This window comes from Oncorhynchus clarkii, chromosome 4, assembly GCF_045791955.1.
Source record: "Oncorhynchus clarkii lewisi isolate Uvic-CL-2024 chromosome 4, UVic_Ocla_1.0, whole genome shotgun sequence".
Classification (NCBI taxonomy): domain Eukaryota; kingdom Metazoa; phylum Chordata; class Actinopteri; order Salmoniformes; family Salmonidae; genus Oncorhynchus; species Oncorhynchus clarkii.
Genome location: NC_092150.1, coordinates 67,486,120 through 67,507,322, shown reverse-complemented (window position 1 = coordinate 67,507,322; position 21,203 = coordinate 67,486,120). Strand labels below are relative to the sequence as shown.

Sequence of the window (21,203 nt, the reverse complement as noted above, 5' to 3'; positions counted from 1 at the left end):
GGAAACGTGCTGAGGGCGCAGAGAGAACTGTCCATGGTACTGAAAAGGTTTATGCCCGTGATGCAAGTTCATTCTAAATGAAAACTACACAAAATAGAGGAATATTTCTTATTTAGCTGATACAATCCGAGAGCTGTACAGGCTTCACTTAATATGACTGTAGGCCTATTAATGCAGTGAAAACGAATTTAAAGCCACATTTAGTTCGTTATAGAAAAGATTCATCTTTTCCGAAATAGCCAGACTAATGGATTTGTCTGTTTGGTCCCCCAACTATTTTTCTAACACACTTTTTTTTCGCTTGGAGAAGTGTGGCATATTCAACAATGGTAAAAAGTTGGGGTCAAAGCCACTCATCATGTCACCTTTTAAACAGAAGTTAAATAAATAATTAGATATTAAAGAACAGGCAGATATGGCTTTATAATTACAATTCCTTGTACATTTTAAAAGTAGTGTATACAATTTAAGCTTAATACAACATTTTAACATTGTATGTTTAATACTGCTGGTAATGTCATACATTGAAATGAGAACACAGAAATCAAGTGAGCTACTGTTTAACAGCAGAGTAAGTCACTGAACAAAAATATAAATGCAACAATTTTGAAGATTTTACTGAGTTACAGTTCATATAACGAAATCAGTCAATTGAAATAAATTCAATAGGTCCTATTCTATGGATTTCACGACTGGGACTAAAGATATGCATCTGTTGGTCACAGATACCTTAAAAAACAAGGTAGGGGCGTGCATCAGAAAACCAGTCAGTATCTGGTGTGACCACCATTTATTTGCCTCGTGGATTTGCATATCGGCCTGTTGATTGTGGCCTGTGGAATGTTGTGCCACTCCTCTTTAATGGCTGTGCGAAGTTCCTGGATATTGGCGGGAACTGGAAACATACACGCCAATCCAGAGCATCCCAAACATGCTCAATGGGTGACATGTCTGGTGAGGAAGAAGGCCATGGAAGAACTGGGACATTACCAGCTTCCAGGAATTGTGTACAGATCCTTGTAAAATGGGGCTGTGCATTATCATGCTGAAACATGAGGTGATGGGTCGGATGAATGACAACAATGGGCCTCAGGAACTCGTCACAGTATCTCTGTCCATTTAAATTCCCATCGATAAAATGCAATTGTGTTCTTTGTCCATAGCTTATGAATACCCATACCAGAACCCCACCGCCACCATGGGGCACTCGGTTCACAATGTTGACACCAGAAATCAGCTCGACCACATAACGCTGTGGTCTGCGGTTGTGAGGCAGGTTGAACGTACTGCCAAATTCTCTAAAACAACGTTGGAGTATGGTAGAGAAATGTACATTCAATTATCTGGCAACAGCTCTGGTGGACATCCCTGTAGTCAGCATGCCATTGCACGCTCCCTCAAACCTCGAGACATCTGTAGCATTGTGTTGTGTGACAAAACTGCACATTTTAGAGTGGTCTTGCACCTGTGTAATGATCATGCTGTTTATTCAGCTTATTGATATGCCACACCTGTCAGGTGAATGGATTATCTCGGCAAAGGAGAAATAACAGAGATGTAAACTAATCTGTGCACAAAAATATTTGAGAGAAATAAACTTTTTGTGCATATGGAAAATATCTGGGATCTTTTATTTCAGCTCATGAAACATGGGACCAACACTTTACATATTGCGTTTATATTTTTGTTCAGTATATATGTCAACTACAGTCTGCCTGACTATAAACTTTTTATAGCATTAATAGTAACTTTATATACGCTACCGATCAAGGTTTAGAACAAGGGTTTTTCTTTATTTTACTATTTTCTATACTGTAGAATAATAGTGAAAACATCAAAACTATGAAATAACACATATGAAGTAACCAAAAAAAGTGTTAAACAAATCAGAATTCATTTTATATTTGAGATTCTTCAAATACCCACCCTTTGCCATGATGACAGCTTTGCACACTCTTGGCATTCTCTCAACCAGCTTCACCTGGAATGCTTTTCCAACAGTCTTGAAGGAGTTCCTACATATGCTGAGCACTTGTTGGCTGCTTTTCCTTCACTTTGCGGTCCGACTCATCACAAACCATCTCAATTTGGTTGAGGTTGGGGGATTGTGGAGGCCAGCTCATCTGATGCAGCACTCCATCGCTCTCATTCTTGGTAAAAATAGCCCTTACACAGCCTGGAGGTGTGTTGGGTTATTATGCTGTTGATAAACAAATGATAGTCCCACTAAGTGCAAACCAGATGGGATGGTGTATCGCTGCTGAATGCTGTGGTAGCCATGCTGGTCAAGTGTGCCTTGAATTCTAAATAAATCACAGACTGTGTCACCAGCCAAGCACTCCCACACCATAACACCACCTCCTCCATGCTTTACAGTGGGAAATACACATGCAGAGATCATCCTATCACCCGTTCACCCACACCGCGTCTCATAAAGACACAGCTGTTTGAACCAAAAATCTCAAATTTGGACTCCAGACCAAAGGACACATTTCCACCGGTCTAATGTCCATTGCTCGTGTTTCTTGGTTCAAGCAAGACTCATCTTCTTATTGGTGTCCTTTAGTAGTCATTTCTTTGCAGCAATACGACCATGAAGACCTGATTCACACAGTCTCCTCTGAAAAGTTGATGTTGAGATGTGTCTGTTACTTGAACTTTGTGAAGCATTTATTTGGGCTGCAATTTCTGAGGCTGGTAAATCTAATGAACTTATCTTCTGCAGCAGAGGTAACTCTGGGTCTTCCTTTCTTGCTGCTGTCCTCATGAGAGCCAGTTTCATCATAGCGCTTGATGGTTTTTGCGACTGCACTTGAAGATACTTTCAAAGTTCTTGACATTTTCCGTATTGACTGACCTTCATATCTTAAAGTAATGATGGACTGTCATTTCTCTTTGCTTATTTGAGCTGTTCTTGCCATAATATGGACTTTCTGAATACCCCCCTACCTTGTCAAAACAAGCTCAAACGCATTAAGGAAAAAAATTCCACAAATTAACTTTTAAGAAGGCACACCTGTTAAATGAAATGCACTCCAGGTGACTACCTCATGAAGCTGGTTGAGAGAATGCCAAGAGTGTGCAAAGCTGTCATGACAAAGGGTGGCTATTTAAAGAATCTCAAATATATTTTGATTTGATTTGACACTTTGTTTTTTGTTAAACACTTCTTTGGTTACTACATGATTCCATATGTCATATTTCATATTATTCTACAATGTAGAAAATAGTAAAAATGAAGAAAAACCCTTGAATGAGTAGGTGTGTCCAAACTTTTGACCAGTCTTGTAGATGTGACAAACTTTCACAAAAATCTTTCACTATGCAAAAGTTTGAGTTTCAAGTTTCTTTTTTTTTTATTTTTAAAGTTTGAATATTTCATAGTGTTTGTTAACAATTTTTTTCTTGACCGCTAACTTTAGTGTGCGATTCACAGCTTTCTGGATTCAGTGTATAACACTATTTGCAGGTGTAAAAGTCTCATTGATAGTCCTATATGTGTGAGGTAGGGCGGGTCCTGAAATATCCATCACATCTTATTGGCTTTCCAGGACAAGTAGGAATTCCAGCCGATAGCTACAATCTGGACCACAGCCAATCTGCAAGACAAGAGTTCAATACTGACACATCACAGCTGAATAAATAGATCAATGCCATTGAATAGATCAATATGGAAATAAAATGTATATGGACTACATTGATGTCACTAAACCATCCCAGGTGCTCACCGATGGTGCAGTGGGATAAAATAGAAGTTTGCAATCTGGACTGCAGGCCATAGCTGAAAAAGAACGGAACACATTCAATGAAACATTACAGAGTGGTTCATACCGTAAATAATATTTTAAGCCTTTCACAGGGATAACTTACATAGTAATTTGAGATCAAGGCATCTGTGTAGTCCTGCAGAGAATAAGATAGACACAGAGACCTTTACGTTAGAGCTTAGAATGATTGTGTATTTCTAATAAAAACATCTTCACTGACCCTCACCCGGATGCCTTCTTCCAGTTCACACCTGTGTTGACCTCTAACCCTGACCAGGTAGGTAGGGGCTATCAGTCAAGCTGTGAGGGGTTACAGTATGTGTTGACCCCCATCTGGGCCAGTCACAGTGACAGCTCAACACCATAGTCTCAAGTTAACAACTGTTGGTCAGTGTCTTGCTCCCTCACATCACATGGCATATAAAACAACCAGCCATCTGGAACAGCCAGGACCCTCACTAAGCCTGGCCATTCTCCCTGAAGGTCAATAATGTCTTTATTGGGAAAGACTAGGTGTGTAAAATAATCCAATGTTCCCAGAAATGTTGTCTTTGGCGTAACAGTTCCTAATTACTAGAAAAAAAGGCACCGGCCACCTGGGGTGAAAACACCGCAGTACTACAACATCAGAGACACACGGTGGCGTTACCAAAATCCTTCCCATTTGGAGAGCGGACAGCTTTCATTCTTCTTCTAGGGCTGAAGAGACAACTAACTTCTTTGAGCTCACGAGGCTGCAGTTATGCGTCCATGGAACTGTTTGGCCAGCGCACACCATATGCTCACTTAATTATGACACACTGAGCTCTGAGAATGTAATAAAACCATCAAACTGTCACATAATGAAAACGGTAATAGGTAGATGAGTTGTTAGTACTTGTTTTTGTGTTCCCAGGAGGCAGTGTGCGCTTGACCTTTTTGCTTCAGTGTCAGCATTCAGCAGCGCGGAGCAGAGCGACTGACCGCATGTGTAGAAGAATGGCTGCACTCAAAATGGACATCTCCGACCTTCACGTTTCCAACCCATTCATCGTCTCATAAAGGAGGGAGGTCAGAGCTATGACATACATTTTGATCTAGCTCTACAGGAGCTATAGAGGAGGTAGGTACTGTAGCATCAGACACATCACAGCTGAATGAATATGAATAACCAATAGGTCCCGGGGGAGAGCTTGACCCACACTATAAGATGAGGTGAAGTGAAGTCATAGTTGGGATGGGCTTGTGACGTGATTTGACACCAGAGCGGCTTGCCACTAGCTATTGAAGAGCAGGGCTGAGGACTGAGGAGGATGCTGCATATGGAAGATTCCACGCCAGGAAGGCACCAAAATATTTTTGGTATCTCAGATTGTTCCGGCAATTCTCACATAGAAACTTGATTGGAAGGAAGGATGTTTGTAATTCCACTACCCAAGAATAGTAAAGCCCCCTTTACTGGCTCAAATAGCTGACCAATCAACCTGTTACCAACCCTTAGTAAACTTTTGGAAAAATTGTGTTTGATCAGATGCAATGCTATTTTACTGTAAACAAATTGCCAACAGACTTTCAGCACGCTTATAGGGAAGGACATTCAACAAGCACGGCACTTACATAAATAACTGATGATTGGCTGATAGAAATTGACGATAAAAAGATTGTGGGAGCTGTATTGTTAGACTAATGCAGCTTTGGACATTATCGATCATAGTCAGCTGCTGGAAAAACATATGTGTTATGGCTTTACATCCCCTACTATGTTGTGGATAAATAATCTAACAGAACACAGAGGCCGTTCTTGGAAGCCTCAACAACATAATCCAGGTAGAATCAGAAATTCCCCAGGGCAGCTGTCTAGGGCCCTTACTAATGACATGCCACTGGCTTTGAGTAAATGTATGCAGATGATTCAACACTATACATGTCAGCTATTACATTAAGTGAAATCACTGCAACACTTAAAGATCTGCAGTTAATTTCAGAATCGTGGCAAGGAATAAGTTAGTCCTAAATATTTTTATTACGAAAAGCATTGTATTTGGGACAAATCATTCACTAAACCCTAAACCTAAACTAAATCCTGTAATAAATTATGTGGAAATTGAGGAAGTTGAAGTGACTAAACTGCTTGGTGTAACTCTGGATTGTAAACTGTCATGGTCAAAACATGTTGATACAACAGTAGCTAAGATGGGGAGAAGTCTGTCCATAATAAAGCATTACTCTGCCTTCTTAACGACACTATCATCAAGGCAGGTCCTACAGGCCCTAGTTTTGTTGCACATGGACTAATGTAAATGTACACGGAGAGCTAACGTTAATAAAATACATGTAAATCTCTCCTGGCTCAGAGTGGAGGAGAGATTGACTTCATCACTACTTGTTTTTGTAAGAAGTGTTGACATGTTGAATATGTGTCTGTTTAAACTACTAGCACACAGCTCAGACCCCAATTCACCTCCCATAAGACATGCCACCAGAGGTCTCTTCACAATCCCCAAGTCAAGAACAGACTATAGGAGGCGCACAGTACTACATAGAGCCATGACTACATGGAACTCTATTCCACATCAGGTAACTGATGCAAGCAGTAAAACCAGATTTAAAATCCAGATTAAAAATACACTTTATGGAACATCAGGGACTGTAAAGAGATGCACACAAACAGGAACATGCATACGCACACGCACGCACGCACTCTACACACACGTACATTCTAATATTGTTGTATGGTGGTATCATACATTTTGTATTGTAGATATGGAGTGGTGTAATAATGTTATATGATATACTGTTTTATATTTGTTTTATGTGTGATGTAAGTGCCTTAATGTGTTTGGACCCCAGGAAGGGCTAATGGGGATCCCTAATAAATACAAATACAAAATACATTTTTCCATTCATTGTGTTGGTGGTGCGCATACAATTAATCATAACTTCAACAGTAGCAGAGCACCAACTCTGACAAATTGATGTACTTGAATAGTACAATCAAAAAAGGTACTTTTGAGGTAATCATATTCATATTTTTTATGTTGAATAAATTAATGTGAAACATTTTATTTCAGAATCTAGACATACTCCATATTTTAGAGCACACTATAAGGAGTATAATGACACCAAGATGTTGTCTGTATCATGTACGGTTCACAGATCATAGGGTTTTACAGGAGGCATGTATAGGTCTGAAAAGTGCTTAATATGGACACTTTCATCAAGATTTTCTTAAACAATGGTTTGTGATACAAATGTAAAAAACATGTCAAACACCCTTCCTCCCAATTCAGTTTCTATGCGAGAATTGCCAGAACAATCTGAGACACCCAAAATATTTTCGAGCCTTCCTGGCGTGGAATCACCCATATGTCTGCGAACATTCCCACGTGTCACTAATGTCCATTTTAACTAGTACCGTCTATCAGACTAAGTTCCATCTGGCTTTAGATGGGGAAGGTGTGGTCACATTATTGCCTTTCATCAAACATTTATTTCACATCACAGTCTTGCCTAATGAGCACAATTGCCATTTGTTTTCTGTCTATTCTGACATTTTGGTGACTGCCCTTTCGGCCTCATTTAAACTCAAGAGCCTTTCTTACATAAATATTTGATGGTCCGCCGAGCAAGAAGAACGGTGGATGAAACCCCCCCACACACACACGGAACCTTCTCTAAGACATGAGTCACCAGCGCTATTTCAACCCTCCTTCCCTTCATTCCTTCATGGGAGAAAATAGCTTTAATTATACTGGGGCAGAGATGGAGGTCACTCAGCTTGTTTCCTGGAGAACACAGAAGAGGAGAGGAAAGGAGTTCCTTTCAGTTTGGGAGCTACAGGGGTAGCTACAGGGGTCTGACAGTCCCTGGGCTCCAAGGTCAACGCCACACACCTCTGTCTCAGACCACATGTTGATTTTTTGTGATTACAAAAATCAGCATGTACAGTTGGAGTCGGAAGTTTACATACACTTAGGTTGGAGTCATTAAATCACATTTTTCAACCACTCCACAAATTCCTTGTTAACAAACTATAGTTTTGCCAAGTCGGTTAGGACATCTACTTTGTGAGTGACAAGTAATTTTTCCAACAATTGTTTACAGACAGATTATTTCATTTATAATTCACAGTATCACAATTCCAATGGGTCAGATGTTTACATACACTAAATTGACTGTGCCTTTAAACAGCTTGGAAAATGTCATAAAAATGTCATGACTTTAGAAGCTTCTGATAGGCTAATTGACATCATTTGAGTCAATTGGAGGTGTACCTGTGGATGTATTTCAAGGACTACCTTCAAACTCAGTGCCTCTTTGCTTGACATCATGGGAAAATCAAAAGAAATCAGCCAAGACCTCAGAAAATAAATTGTACACCTCCACAAGTCTGGTTCTTCCTTGGGAGCAATTTCCAAACGGCTGAAGGTACCACGTTCATCTGTACAAACAATAGTACGCAAGTATAAACACCATGGGACCACGCAGCCGTCATACCGCTCAGGAAGGAGACGCGTTCTGTCTCCTAGAGATGAACGTACTTTGGTGCGAAAAGTGCAAATCAATCACAGAACAACAGCAAAGGACTTTGTGAAGATGCTGGATGAAACAGGTACGAAAGTATCTATATCCACAGTAAAACGAGTCCTATATCGACATAACCTGAAAGGCCGCTCAGCAGGGAAGAAGCCACTGCTCCAAAACCGCCATAAAAAAGCCAGACTATGGTTTGCAACTGCACATGGGGACAAATATCTTACTTTTTGGAGAAATGTCCTCTGGTCTGATGAAACAAAAATAGAACTGTTTGGCCATAATGACCATCGTTATGTTTGGAGAAAAAGAGGGAAACTTGCAAGCCGAAGAACACCATCCCAACCGTGAAGCACGGGGGTGGCAGCATCATGTTGTGGGGGTGCTTTGCTGCAGGAGGGACTGGTGCACTTCACAAAATAGATGGCATCATGAGGGAGGAAAATGATCTGGATATATTGAAGGAACATCTCAAGACATCAGTCAGGAAGTTAAAGCTTGGTCGCAAATGGGTCTTCCAAATGGACAATGACCCCAAGCATACTTCCAAAGTTGTGGCAAAATGGCTTAAGGACAACAAAGTCAAGGTATTGGAGTGGCCATCCCAAAGCCCTGACCTCAATCCTATAGACAACTTATGGGCAGAACTGAAAAAGCGTGTGCGAGCAAGGAGGCCTACAAACCTGACTCTGTTACACCAGCTCTGTCAGGAGGAATGGGCCAAAATTTACCAAATTTACTGTGGGAAGCTTGTGGAAGGCTACCCGGAACATTTGATCCAAGTTGAACAATTTAAAGGCAGTGCTACCAAATATTAATTGAGTGTATATAAACTTCTGACCCACTGGGAATGTGATGTAAGAAATAAAAGCTAAAATAAATCACTCTCTACTATTATTCTGACATTTCACTTTCTTAAAATAAAGTGGTGATCCTAACTAACCTAAGACAGGGAATTTTTACTAGGATTAAATGTCAGGAATTGTGAAAAACTGAGTTTAAATGTATTTGGCTAAGGTGTATGTAAACTTCCGACTTCAACTATATATATTTGCAACTCATTCTTAATGTATGTTATTTAATGATCTTATTCTTTGACGTTTAATGTATGTTTGATTGAAATCAGTGGAGAAAAGCCATGATGAGATGAGCCTTACCCTCTTGAGCTTGGCAACGTTCTCCTCCACAGTCAGTCCATTCAAGGTTCCAGAGATCCCCAGGAAGGCACCCAGGAAACACGGTGCAAAGCCCAACTGTTGATACATGACAAGAACAAACACTGTTTTATCGGTCTGTGTACATGTGTGTGTATGTGTGATGTTTTTGTGTGTGTGAATGTACATGTTTATATAAATGTTAATGTGCGTGCAAAACGAGTGGGGAAAAAAGCTCAGTGACTTAATGGAAGCATACCTTTTTCCATGGACACTGTGCATAAAAATAAGGATGCACACTGGCCACTATTAAAAGGTTTCAAAAGAAAATTGGATAATTGCAATGATTATGATGAGTCCAGTTGGGCCCTGAAAGTAGAGGGCCTGTAGGATGTTGTTACCTCTGCAGGGTTCTGCATATAAGCCAATGACGTCATAATACATATTTACGGAAGTGAAAATGGCAATTTTTAAAACACAGAGCCAGGTAGGTTTTTATTGATCTTTTAGCCAACATTTCTCAAACCAAAAGCATAGTCACTGCGGCAATGGTTATACAATGTCTTACTTGTATAACATACATTATATATACAAATATATGTGGACACCCTGTCAAATTAGTGGATTTGGCTAGTTCAGCCACACCCGTTGCTGACAGGTGTATACAATCGTAAAATCGAGCACGCCGCCATGCAATCTCCATAGACAAACATTGGCAGTATAATGGCCTTACTGAAGATCTAGCTCAGTGACTTTCAACGTGGCACTGTCACAGGATGCCAACTTTCCAACAAGTCAGTTTGTCAAATTTCTGCCCTGCTAGAGCTGCCCCGGTCAACTGTAAGTGCTGTTATTGTGAAGTGGAAACGTCTAGGAGCAACAACGGCTCAGCCATGAATTGATAGGCCAAACAAGCTCACAGAACGGGACTGGCAGTGCTGAAGCGCGAAGTGCGTAAAAATCATCTGTCCTCAGTTACAACACGCACTACCGAGTTCCAAATTGCCTCTGGAAACAACATCAGCACAAAAACTGTTTGTCGGGAGCTTAATGAAATGGGTTTCCATGGCCGGCAGCCGCACACAAGCCTTAGATCACCATGCACAATGCCAAGCGTCGGCTGGAGATGTGTAAAGCTCACCCCAATTGGACTCTGGAGCAGTGGGAACGCGTTTTTCTGGAGTGATGAATCACACTTCACCATATGGCAGTTCGACGGATGAATCTTGGTTCGGCGAATGCCAGGAGAACGCTACCTGCCCCAATGCATAGTGGCAAATGTAAAGTTTGGTGGAGGAGGAATAATGGTCTGTGGCTGTTTTTCATGGTTTGGGCTAGACCCAGGGAAATCTTAACGCTACAGCATACAATTACATTCTAGACAATTCTGTGCTTACAACTTTGTAGCAACAGTTGGGGAAGGCCCTTTCCTGTTTCAGAATGACAATGCCCCTGTGCACAAAGCGAGGTCCATACAGAAATGGTTTGTCGAGATCGTTGTGGAAGAACTTGACTGGCCTGCACAGAACCCAGACCTAAACCCCATTCAACACCTTTGGGATGAATTGGAATGCCGACTGCGAGCCAAGCCTAATTGCCCAACATCACTGACCGACCTCACTAAAGCTCTTGTGGCTGAATGGAAGCAAGTCCCTGCAGCAATGTTCCAACATCTAGTGGAAAGCCTTCCTAGAAGAGTGGAGGCTGTTATAGCAGCAAAGGGGAGACTAACTCTATATTAATGCCCATAATTTTGGAATGAGATGTTGGACGAGCAGGTGTCCAGATACTTTTGGTCATGTAGTGTATGTTGTGAGCAACTATGTTGTTAGCAAATTCGAGGACCCTACCTTGCACTGTTGTATAATTAAGAGGGAGAAATGACTTTTCATTTTTTTTGAAGTACTCGTACAACCCTGTTAATTAATGGCATTAAGGTCCTGCCTCTGTCACTTACAGACCAATGTGGGCATCCATAAAAAGCCTCTATGAAAGTTTCATCACACTAACCAACTGGGATGACTGACAAAAAATGTCAGAGGAAAAGAGGAGGATAAGATAGACGTTGACAACTCAGACATATTTGATTGTCAGAGAAATGAACTTGACTGTGACTTGGGGCATGATTTAATTAAGCAATAAGGCACGAGAGGGTGTGGTATATGGCCAATATACTATGGCTAAGGGCCGTTCTTAAGCACAACGCAACGCGGAGAGCCTGGATACAGCCCTTAGCCGTGGTATATTGGCCATATACCACAAACCCCTGAGGTGCCTTATTGCTATTATAAACTGGTTATCAATGTAATTAGAGCAGTAAAAATAAATGTTTTGTGATACCCGTGTTATACAGTCTGACATACCACGGCTGTCAACCAGCCAGTTCCTAATGAGCTTTATACAGACAGGGGCTTCCCTTAACAACTGTACTATTCATACCTTTCTTTCAGATCACTGAGTAAATCATCTAAGTCAGGGAAGACCCTGTTTCTTAACGCCATCCAGCTTTACCGATCAGTGACCGTGATAAATGGAGATGCATCACTAGGACTCCCCCTGTAAAGCTTACCATAATGTCATCGCCTGACTTACGGCAAATAATGAACTTCATCTAGACAAGGACCACCAACATTAAATCCCCAGGTTGTTGATGAGAGAGGTCAAAGGAGAATGGCAGGAAACTTGCAAGCTAACAGGCGGTCCACAAACAGGCAAATAATGGAGCAGTACAACAGTGGTGTGTAGAATGGCATCTCGTCGGTCCTTGTCACGGATGGGCTAGTGCAGCAGATGACCACACCGGGTCCCACTCCTAACACTGGACAATTGAGGAGTGGAAAAACATCACCTGGTCCGACGAATTCCGGTTCCTGTTCCGTCATGCTGACGGCAGAGTCAGGATTTCGCGTAAGCGGCATTAATCCATGGTCCCATCCTGCCTGGTGTTAATGGTAGCAGGCTGGTGGCGGTGGTGTAATAGTGTGAGGAATGTTTTCCTGGCACACGTTAGGTCCCTTGATACTAATTGAGCAATGTTTGAATGCCACACCTTGTAGAATCCGTGCCCCAAAGACGTCAGGCTGTTCTGGAGACAAAGGGGAGTCTGACCTGATACTAGATGGGTGTACCTAACAAACTGGCCACTGACTGTATAGTGACAGGACATATTTTTTGGGGGAGGGGGGGGTCTTTAAGATCACAAATTTGCCCTGGAATCGCTGTTTCGTGTGTGAAAATAGCTGTGCAGTGAAAGGAGAGCGTGGAGAGTGTGCATCCTTCAGAGTGTACACTAATCCCTCCTCCAGGAGAGGGCCGTGCGGTGCTCGCCTCTCATTGTCCTCTCTAATCCTGTGCATTCACAGATCCCAAATCATGTTAGCTGCGTATTATGCAAGCAGGTGTTTGTTCCCCCGCCTGTCAATGCAGGGATTGGTTGACAGACGCTGAAGGGGGCTTCAACCTTTAGGGGAACAGGCAGAAATAGATTCCTCTGATGCATGTCACACCTATTCACTCAGCTCTGGCTGGCACCACAGTGACAGGCATTTTTGATGGCGCCTTAACCTGGGGTCCATTCATATTTGGAATGTTTGTTGATGTAGCCAGCAGCATACCACCCTGCATACCACTGCTGGCTTGCTTCTGAAGCTAAGCAGGGTTGGTTCTGGTCAGTCCCTGGATGAGAGACCAGATGCTGCTGGAAGTGGTGTTGGAGGGCCAGTAGGAGGCACTCTTTCTTCTGGTCTAAAAAATATCCCAATTCCCCAGGGCAGTGATTGGGGACACTGCCCTGTGTAGGGTGCCGTCTTTCGGATGGGACGTTAAACGCGTGTCCTGACTCTCTGCGGTCATTAAAAGATCCCATGGCACTTATCGTAAGAGATGGGGTGTTAACCCCGGTGTCCTGGCTAAATTCCCAATCTGGCCATCAAACCATCACGGTCACCTAATAATCCCCAGTTTACAATTGGCTCATTCATCCCCCTCCTGTCCCCTGTAGCTATTCCCCAGGTCTTTGCTGCAAATGAGAATGTGTTCTCAGTCAACTTACCTGGTAAAATAACGAAAAAAAATAAAAATGAAAGTAAGATTTGTGAGTAGAGGAGTCATATACAAGGGTTAATAACCAGCCCATTAGAGGACAGAGAACTTACCTAAAGCAATATAAACCATGTTAAATTATATATTCATGTAAACTGGCTGTCTTTTTACTTAATTGCAGCCACCCAGATGCCCCTCACCTGATCAACAAGCATTTTCTTCATGGCAGCACTTTTAGTCCCCCCAGTGACCAGCTTGTCCAGAACCTTGTACCAGCTACCTATTGCAGGGCCCTGGGGTTGAAAAAAGAACAATCAGGATACTTCACACAGATTCATCATGAAAAGACTGATGGCGTAACAACAGGAATCAATCATGAAAAATTATTATGCTTTCAGAACATTCCGGAAACAAATATGTTAGACAACAACAGGGTTGGTGTCAATTCAAATTGAAGTCAAAAAGGCACACACACACACACACACACACACACACACACACACACACACACACACACACACACACACACACACACACACACACACACACACACACACACACACACACACACACACACACACACACACACACACACACACACACACACTGTGGTGAGGCACAATAATAGAGTTTCTCAGCTTTCTGTCATGTCAGTCATGTCACCGAGTCTGTGAGAAGGAGTGTTTGAGAGGGAACATCTGTGTGTGGCGTGTCTAGGAACCTTGGTGCTGTGGCCTGGCCTTGGGTGGTCCTTGGGTCAAATCAAATTAAATCAAATTGTATTTGTCACGTGCCGAATACAACAGTGAAATGCTTACTTACAAGCCCTTAACCAACAATGCAGTTTTTAGAAAAATAAGTGTTAAGAAAAAAATAGATCAGTAAAAAATAAAAAATTAAAGTAAGAAATAATTAAAGAGAAGCAGTAAAATAACGGTAGCGAAGCTATATACAGGTAGTACCGGTAGAGTCAATATGTGGGGGCACCGGTTAGTCGAGGTAATTGAGGTAATATCTACACTACCAGTCAAAGGTTTTAGAACACCAACTTCAAGGGTTTTTTCTTTATTTTTACTATTTTCTACATTGTAGAATAACCGTGAAGACATCAAAACTATGAAATAACACATATGGAAACATGTAATAACCAAAAAAGTGTTATATAAAATATATTTTGTTTTGTTTGAGATTCTTCAAAGTAGCCACCCTTTTCCTTGATGACAGCTTAGCACATACCCCAACCATAAGCCATGGATTACAGGCAACGGCCGCACTGAGCTAAAGGCTAGAGCTGCCGCTTTCAAGGAGCGGGACACTAATCTGGATGCTTATAAGAAATACCGCTATAACCTCCCACGAGGCATCAAACAGGCAAAGCATCAATACAGGACTAAGATCAAATCCAACTACGACGGATCTGACGCTCGTCGGATGTGGCAGGGATCGCAAACTATCACAGATTACAAAGGGAAAAATAGCAGGGAGCTTCCCAGGGACCCAAGCTAACCAGAAACGCTAAATGCCTTCTATGCTCGCTTCGAGGCAAGCAACATTGAACCATGCATAAGAGCACCAGCTGTTCCATACGACTGTGATAACGATCTCCGTAGCCGACATGAGTAATACCTTTAAACAGGTTAACATTCACAAAGCTGCAGGCAAGTGTCTTCACTGACATTTTCACCCTCTCCGTGACCCAGTCTGTAATACTTACATTTCAAGTAGACCACCATAGTCCCTGTGCCACAATAGTCCCAAAAACGCCAAGGTAACCTGTAGCCAAGGTAAACTAAATGACTATCGCCCTGTAGCACTCACATCTGTAGCCATGAAATGCTTTGAAAGGCTGGTCATGGCTCACATCAACACTATCATCCCAGACACCCTGGACCCACTCCAATTTGCATACCGCCCCAACAGATCCACAGATGACGCAATTTCTATTGCACTCCACAGAGCCTTCTCCCACCTGGACAAAATGAACACCTATGTGAGAATGCTGTTTATTGACAGCGTTCAACACCATAGTGCCCTCCAAGCTCATCACTAAGCTAAGGTCCCTGGGATTAATCACCTCCCTCTGCAACTGGAGGCTGAACTTCCTGACGGGCCACCCCCAGGTCGTAACACACATCCACCAAGCTGACCATCAACAAAATGGCCACTCAGGGGTGTGTGCTTATTGTCCTCCTGTACTTCCTGCTCGCCCACGACTGCGGCTATGCATGACTCCAACACCATAATTTAGTTTGCTGGCGACACAACGGTGGGAGGCCTGATCACTGACGACGATGAGACCGCCTATAGGAAGAAGGTCTGAGACAACAACCTCTCCCTCAACGTCGGTAAGATAATGGAGTTGATTGTGGACTACAAGAAATGGAGGGCCGAACATGCCCCCATTCACATTGACGGGCTGTAGTGGAGCGGGTCGAGAGTTTCAAGTCTAAGAATCTATAAATGGTCCACACACATCAACACAGTCGTGAAGATGGCAAGGGTCCTCAGATCCTCAAAAAGTTCTACATCTGAACCATTGAGAGCATCTTGACTGGCTGCATCACCGCTTTGTATGGCAACTGCTCGGCATCCGGTTGCAAGGTGCTACAGAGGGTAGTGTAAACAGTACGTCACTGGGGCCAAGCTCCCTGCCATCCAGGACCTCTATACTAGGTGATGTCAGAGGAAGGCCCTAAAAATTGTCAAAGACTCCAGTCACACAAGCGGTACCAATGCCCCAAGTCTGGAATCAACAGGACGCTGAACAGATTCTACCCCCGAGCCATAAGACTATTAAATAGCTAGTTAAATAGTTAGTCCGGGAGGCAATTTGGTTATCTGCATTGACCGTTTTAGCACAAACCTTTTTTGGGACTCATCACATACGCTGCTACTGCTTATTATCTATCTTGTTACCAAGTCTTTATTTCTAGTTATATGTACATATCTACTTCAATTACCTTGTACCCCTACACATTGACTCATTCATTCGGGAAGTATTCAGACCCTTGACTTTTTCCACATTTTGTTAGGTTACAGCCTTATTCTAAAATGTTTTAAATAAAACATTTTCCTCATCAATCTATACACAATACCCCATAATGACAAAGCGAAAACACCTTATTTGTTTTTTATTGTTATTTTTATTTGATGTTTTATTTTTTAATGTAATTTGTACTTGTACCCCGTGGGTATTGAACCCACAACCCTGGCGTTTCAAGTGACATGCTCTACCTACTGAACCACACAGGACCTAGAAAATACCTTATTTACATAAGTATTCAGACCCTTGGTTATGAGACTCAAAATTGAGCTCAGGTGCATCCTGTTTCCATTGATCATCCTAGAGATGTTTCTATAACTTGATCGGAGTCCACCTGTGGTAAATTCAATTGATTGTAAAGGCACACACCTGTCTATATATGGTCCCACAGTTGACAGAGCATGTCAGAGCAAAAAACATGCCATGAGGTCGAAGGAATTGTCCGTAGAGCTCAGAGACAGGATTGTGTTGAGGCACAGATCTGGGGAAGAGTACCAAAACATGTCTGCAGCATTGAAGCTCCCCAAGAACACAGTGGCCTGGAATAAGTTTGGAACCACCAAGACTCTTCCTAGACCTGGCCACCCGGCCAAACTGAGCAATCGAGGGAGAAGGGCCTTGGTCAGGGAGGTGACCAAGAACCCGATGGTCACGCTGACAGAGCTCTAGAGTTCCTCTGTGGAGATAGGAGAACCCTCCAGAAGAATAACCATCTCTGCAGCACTCCAATCAGACCTTTATGGTAGAGTGGCCAGACGGAAGCCACTCAGTAAAAGGCACATGACAGCCCGCTTGGAGTTTTCCAAAAGGCACCTAAAGGACTCTCAGACCATTAGAAACAAGATTCTCTGGTCTTATGAAATCAAGATTGAACTCTATGGCCTGAATGCCAAGCGTCACTTCTGGAGGTAACCTGGCATCATCCGTACGGTGAAGCATGGTGGTGGTGGTGGCAGCATCATGCTGTGGGGATGTTTTTCAGTGGCAGGGACTGGGAGACTAGTCAGGATCGAGGGAAAGATGAACAGAACAAAGTACAGAGAGCTCCTTGATGAAAACCTACTCCAGAGCGCTCAAGACCTCAGACTGGGGCGAAAGTTCACCTTCCAACAGGACAACGACCCTAAGCACACAGCCAAGACAACGCAGGAGTGGCTTCGGGTCAAGTCTCTGAATGTCTTTGAGTGGCCGGACTTGAACCTGATCGAACATCTCTGGCGAGATGTGAAAATAGCTGTGCAGCAACGCTACCCATCCAACCTGACAGAGCTTGAGAGGATCTGCAGAGAAGAATGGGAGAAACTCCCCAAATACTGGTGTGCCAAGCTTGTAGCATCATACCAAAGAAAACTCAAGGCTGTAATCGCTGCCAAAGGTGCTTCAACAAAGTACTGAGTAAAGGGTCTGAATATTTATGTAAATGTTATATTTAAGTTTTTTATTTTGAATGAATTAGCAAAAATATCTAAAAACCTGTTTTTGCTTTGTATTGTGTATAGATTGATGATGAACGGGGGGGGGGCACAATGTAATTCATTTTAGAATAAGGCTGTAACCTAACAATATGTGGAAAAAGTCAAGCGGTCTGAATATTTCTGAATGCAATGTATAGCCAAGACATCATTACTCATTGTGTATTTATTATTACGTGTAATTACTTTTCTATTATTTCTCTATTTTCTTTCTCTCTGCATTGCTGGGAAGGGTCCTTAATTAAGTAAGCATTTCACTGTTAGTCTACACCTGTTGTTTAAGAAACATGTGACAAAGCAAATGTGATTTGATTTGAGCCCACGCTTCCCAGCTGTTCTCTCACTCCTTCAGAGACCTACTCATACCTACTTGTGGTGGCTGCTATTGACGCACAGTCACAGATCTGTTCCCATATAACAGCTGGCCATTGGAGTGTTTGTGACAGCACAATGATCCTCTCCATTTAACATGACCACAAACAAACCTCTCCCGTGTGTGTGAGAGAGAGTGAGCGAGAACAACCCAATATGCATGTGTGTAGTAAAAGTCAAGACTGATACACTGGAACTAACCAGTCCTTTGATGTGAGACAGTGGGTTAAAAGAGAAGAAGAGTGAGGAAGAGGAGGACTCACGACGAAGAAGAATCCGATGCTCATCATCTTGGCCGTCCGTGTCACGTTGTGATTGGCCAGACCCCGCCTCTCAAGCACCTGCTGGGAGATGACATCACCCACCCCCACCAGCGTGCCTGTAGGAGAGAGAGGGGAGAGAAAAGAGGGAGGGAGGTGAGAGGAAGTGAGCGAGAGTGAGTAACAGAGAAGATCATTGGGATGTGGTCATCTGCCGCTCTGTGCCAGCAGCCAGGGGACACGTGCTTAGACAGACACATGCCAACCTGTGATGGTGCCAACGACAGAAAAAGCAGTAGAAGCCCATTCAAAGACATCAGCCCCCATTAACCATTAATACCCTGTACACCTACAGACCTTCACATGGTTCAAAGACAAGCCCCCTGCCTCTCTGCTTTACTGATAACATCAGACGTCACAACTGATGATTATCAAAACATAATGTACCTAAAAAGAATCAACATTGACTCACCACATACTGTTATAATTGTTTTAACGAGTGTACTATAATACATCTCTATGGTTTTGAGACCTAAATATACTGTAGTTACACTGGTGCAGAGGAATTGTTGACTGGGCATTTGTCCTACTCTACACATGTCCACTCCTTACAAAGATTTTTACATTTACATTTTAGTTATTTTGCCTACGCTCTTCTTTATTCTGTATCAGCAAAAAACAACATTTTTACCACACATTTTTACCATATAGCATGCAGGCTTTTAGCATAGTCCCTTTCACAACCTTGATGGCTTACGTTACCCCTACTAGCTAACCACTAACAGCCTTGAAACACATCACTTATTATGAGTTCAGCACATCAGCATTTGTTTACTGTTACACAAAATCAAGATAAACCTTTACCCTCACAGTAGACACTGAAAGTCTATAACCAAACTGGCTAAAACTCTGTTGTTGGCCAATAGTAGGTACAGCTAGCCACATGCTTACCTGAGTGCTACTATTAAGCTAGCAGCAGTAAATCCAGGTAAATGGCTAACACAAACATTGGCTACCATGATATCCTGCAAGTTATAACGGCCAATGAAGATCAGGCAATTCAGCAAAAATATAGACATACCTTGAAATAATGACATTAATCCAATTGGCATTTCACCATTAATTTCCACAAAATGTGCAGTATTCTGTTGATGGAGTTGTTGTAGTTAGCTTGCTTGCTAGCTAGCTAGCTTATTCCCAGCCATTGATCATGACTCTTAGAACCATTACATTACACATAAAAGTAATTGGACGAGGCCTCCCAAGTGACGCAGTGGTCTAAGGCACTGCATCGCAGTGCTTGTGGCATCACCACAGACCCGGGTTCAATCCCAGGCTGTTTCACAGCTGGCCGTGCTCAGGAGACCCATGAGGCGGCGCATAATTGGCCCAGCGTTGTGCGGGTTAGGGGCAGGCCGGCTGGGATATCCTTGTCCCATTGCGCTCTAGCGACTCCTTGTGGAGGGCCCGGGAGCCTGCAAGCTGACTCAGTTGCCAGCTGGATGGTGTTTCCTCTGACACATTGGTGCGGCTGGTTTCCGGGTTAAGTGAGCAGTGTGTCAAGAAGCAGTGCGGCTTGCTTAGCAGGGTTGTGTTTCGGAGGACGCATGGCTCTCGACCTTTGCCTCTCCTGAGTCCATAGGGGAGTTGCAGCGATGGGACAAGACCGTAACTACTGTTTGTTGAGAGCCGTGACTGAACAATAACATGCATCTCTTGCTGTACCGTATCTTAGCTGTTTCAGCCACTGCCTGTCACCAAGGTAGGCTCCACGCTCTTCTCAATTTACATCAACAACATAGCTCAGGCGGTAGGAAGCTCTCTCATCCATTTATATGCAGATGATACAGTCTTATACTCAGCTGGCCCCTGCCTGGATTTTGTGTTAAATGCTCTACAACAAATCTTTCCTAGTGTCCAACAAGCTTTCTCTGCCCGTAACCTTGTTTTGAACACCTCCAAAACCTCTGAGGGTTTAGAGATTACTACCTCTGAGGTACCTCAAACTACCTTTAGAGTTTGAGGTAGTCACCTCATACACGTACTTGGGAGTATGGCTAGACGGTACACTGTCAGCACAGTGTACCACACATATCAAAGCTGCAGGCCAAAGTTAAATCGAGACTTGGTCTCCTCTATCGTAATCATTCCTCGTTCACCCAAGCTGCCAAACTAACCCTGATTTAGATGACCATCCTACCCAAGCTAGATTACGGAGATGTAATTTATAGATCGGCAGGTAAGGGTGCTCTTGAGTAGCTAGATGTTCTTTACCATTCGGCCATCAGATTTGCCACCAATGCTCCTTATAGGACACATCACTGCACTCTATACTCCTCTGTAAACTGGTCATCTCTGTACACTCCCCTCTATCTGAGATATCTACTACAGCCCTCATCCTTCACATACAACACCCATTCTGCCAGTCACATTCTGTTAAAGGTCCTCAAAAGCACACACATCCCTGGGTCGCTACTCTTTCAGTTCACTGCAGATAGCGCCTGGAACGAGCTGCAACAAACACTCAAACTGGATAGTTTTATCTCAATCTCTTAATTCAAAGACTCAATCATGGACACTCT

At 42.8% G+C, this 21,203-nt stretch overlaps 1 protein-coding gene across 2 annotated transcripts in view; it reads right to left on the bottom strand.

The window, feature by feature from the left end:
- Positions 1–398: 398 nt before the first annotated feature.
- LOC139407158 (mitochondrial inner membrane protein Mpv17) overlaps positions 399–21,203 on the bottom strand; it is a 31,849-nt gene continuing 11,044 nt past the window's right edge. For both annotated transcript variants that reach the window (XM_071150657.1, XM_071150656.1), the window contains exons 3-8: positions 18,625–18,740; positions 13,675–13,767; positions 9,437–9,532; positions 3,871–3,903; positions 3,729–3,781; positions 399–3,599 (exon numbers count right to left, since the gene is read on the bottom strand). In XM_071150657.1, coding sequence (XP_071006758.1) covers positions 3,530–3,599; positions 3,729–3,781; positions 3,871–3,903; positions 9,437–9,532; positions 13,675–13,767; positions 18,625–18,740 — 461 coding nt within the window. In that variant the 3' untranslated portion in view covers positions 399–3,529. The remainder of the gene's footprint in view (positions 3,600–3,728; positions 3,782–3,870; positions 3,904–9,436; positions 9,533–13,674; positions 13,768–18,624; positions 18,741–21,203) is intronic.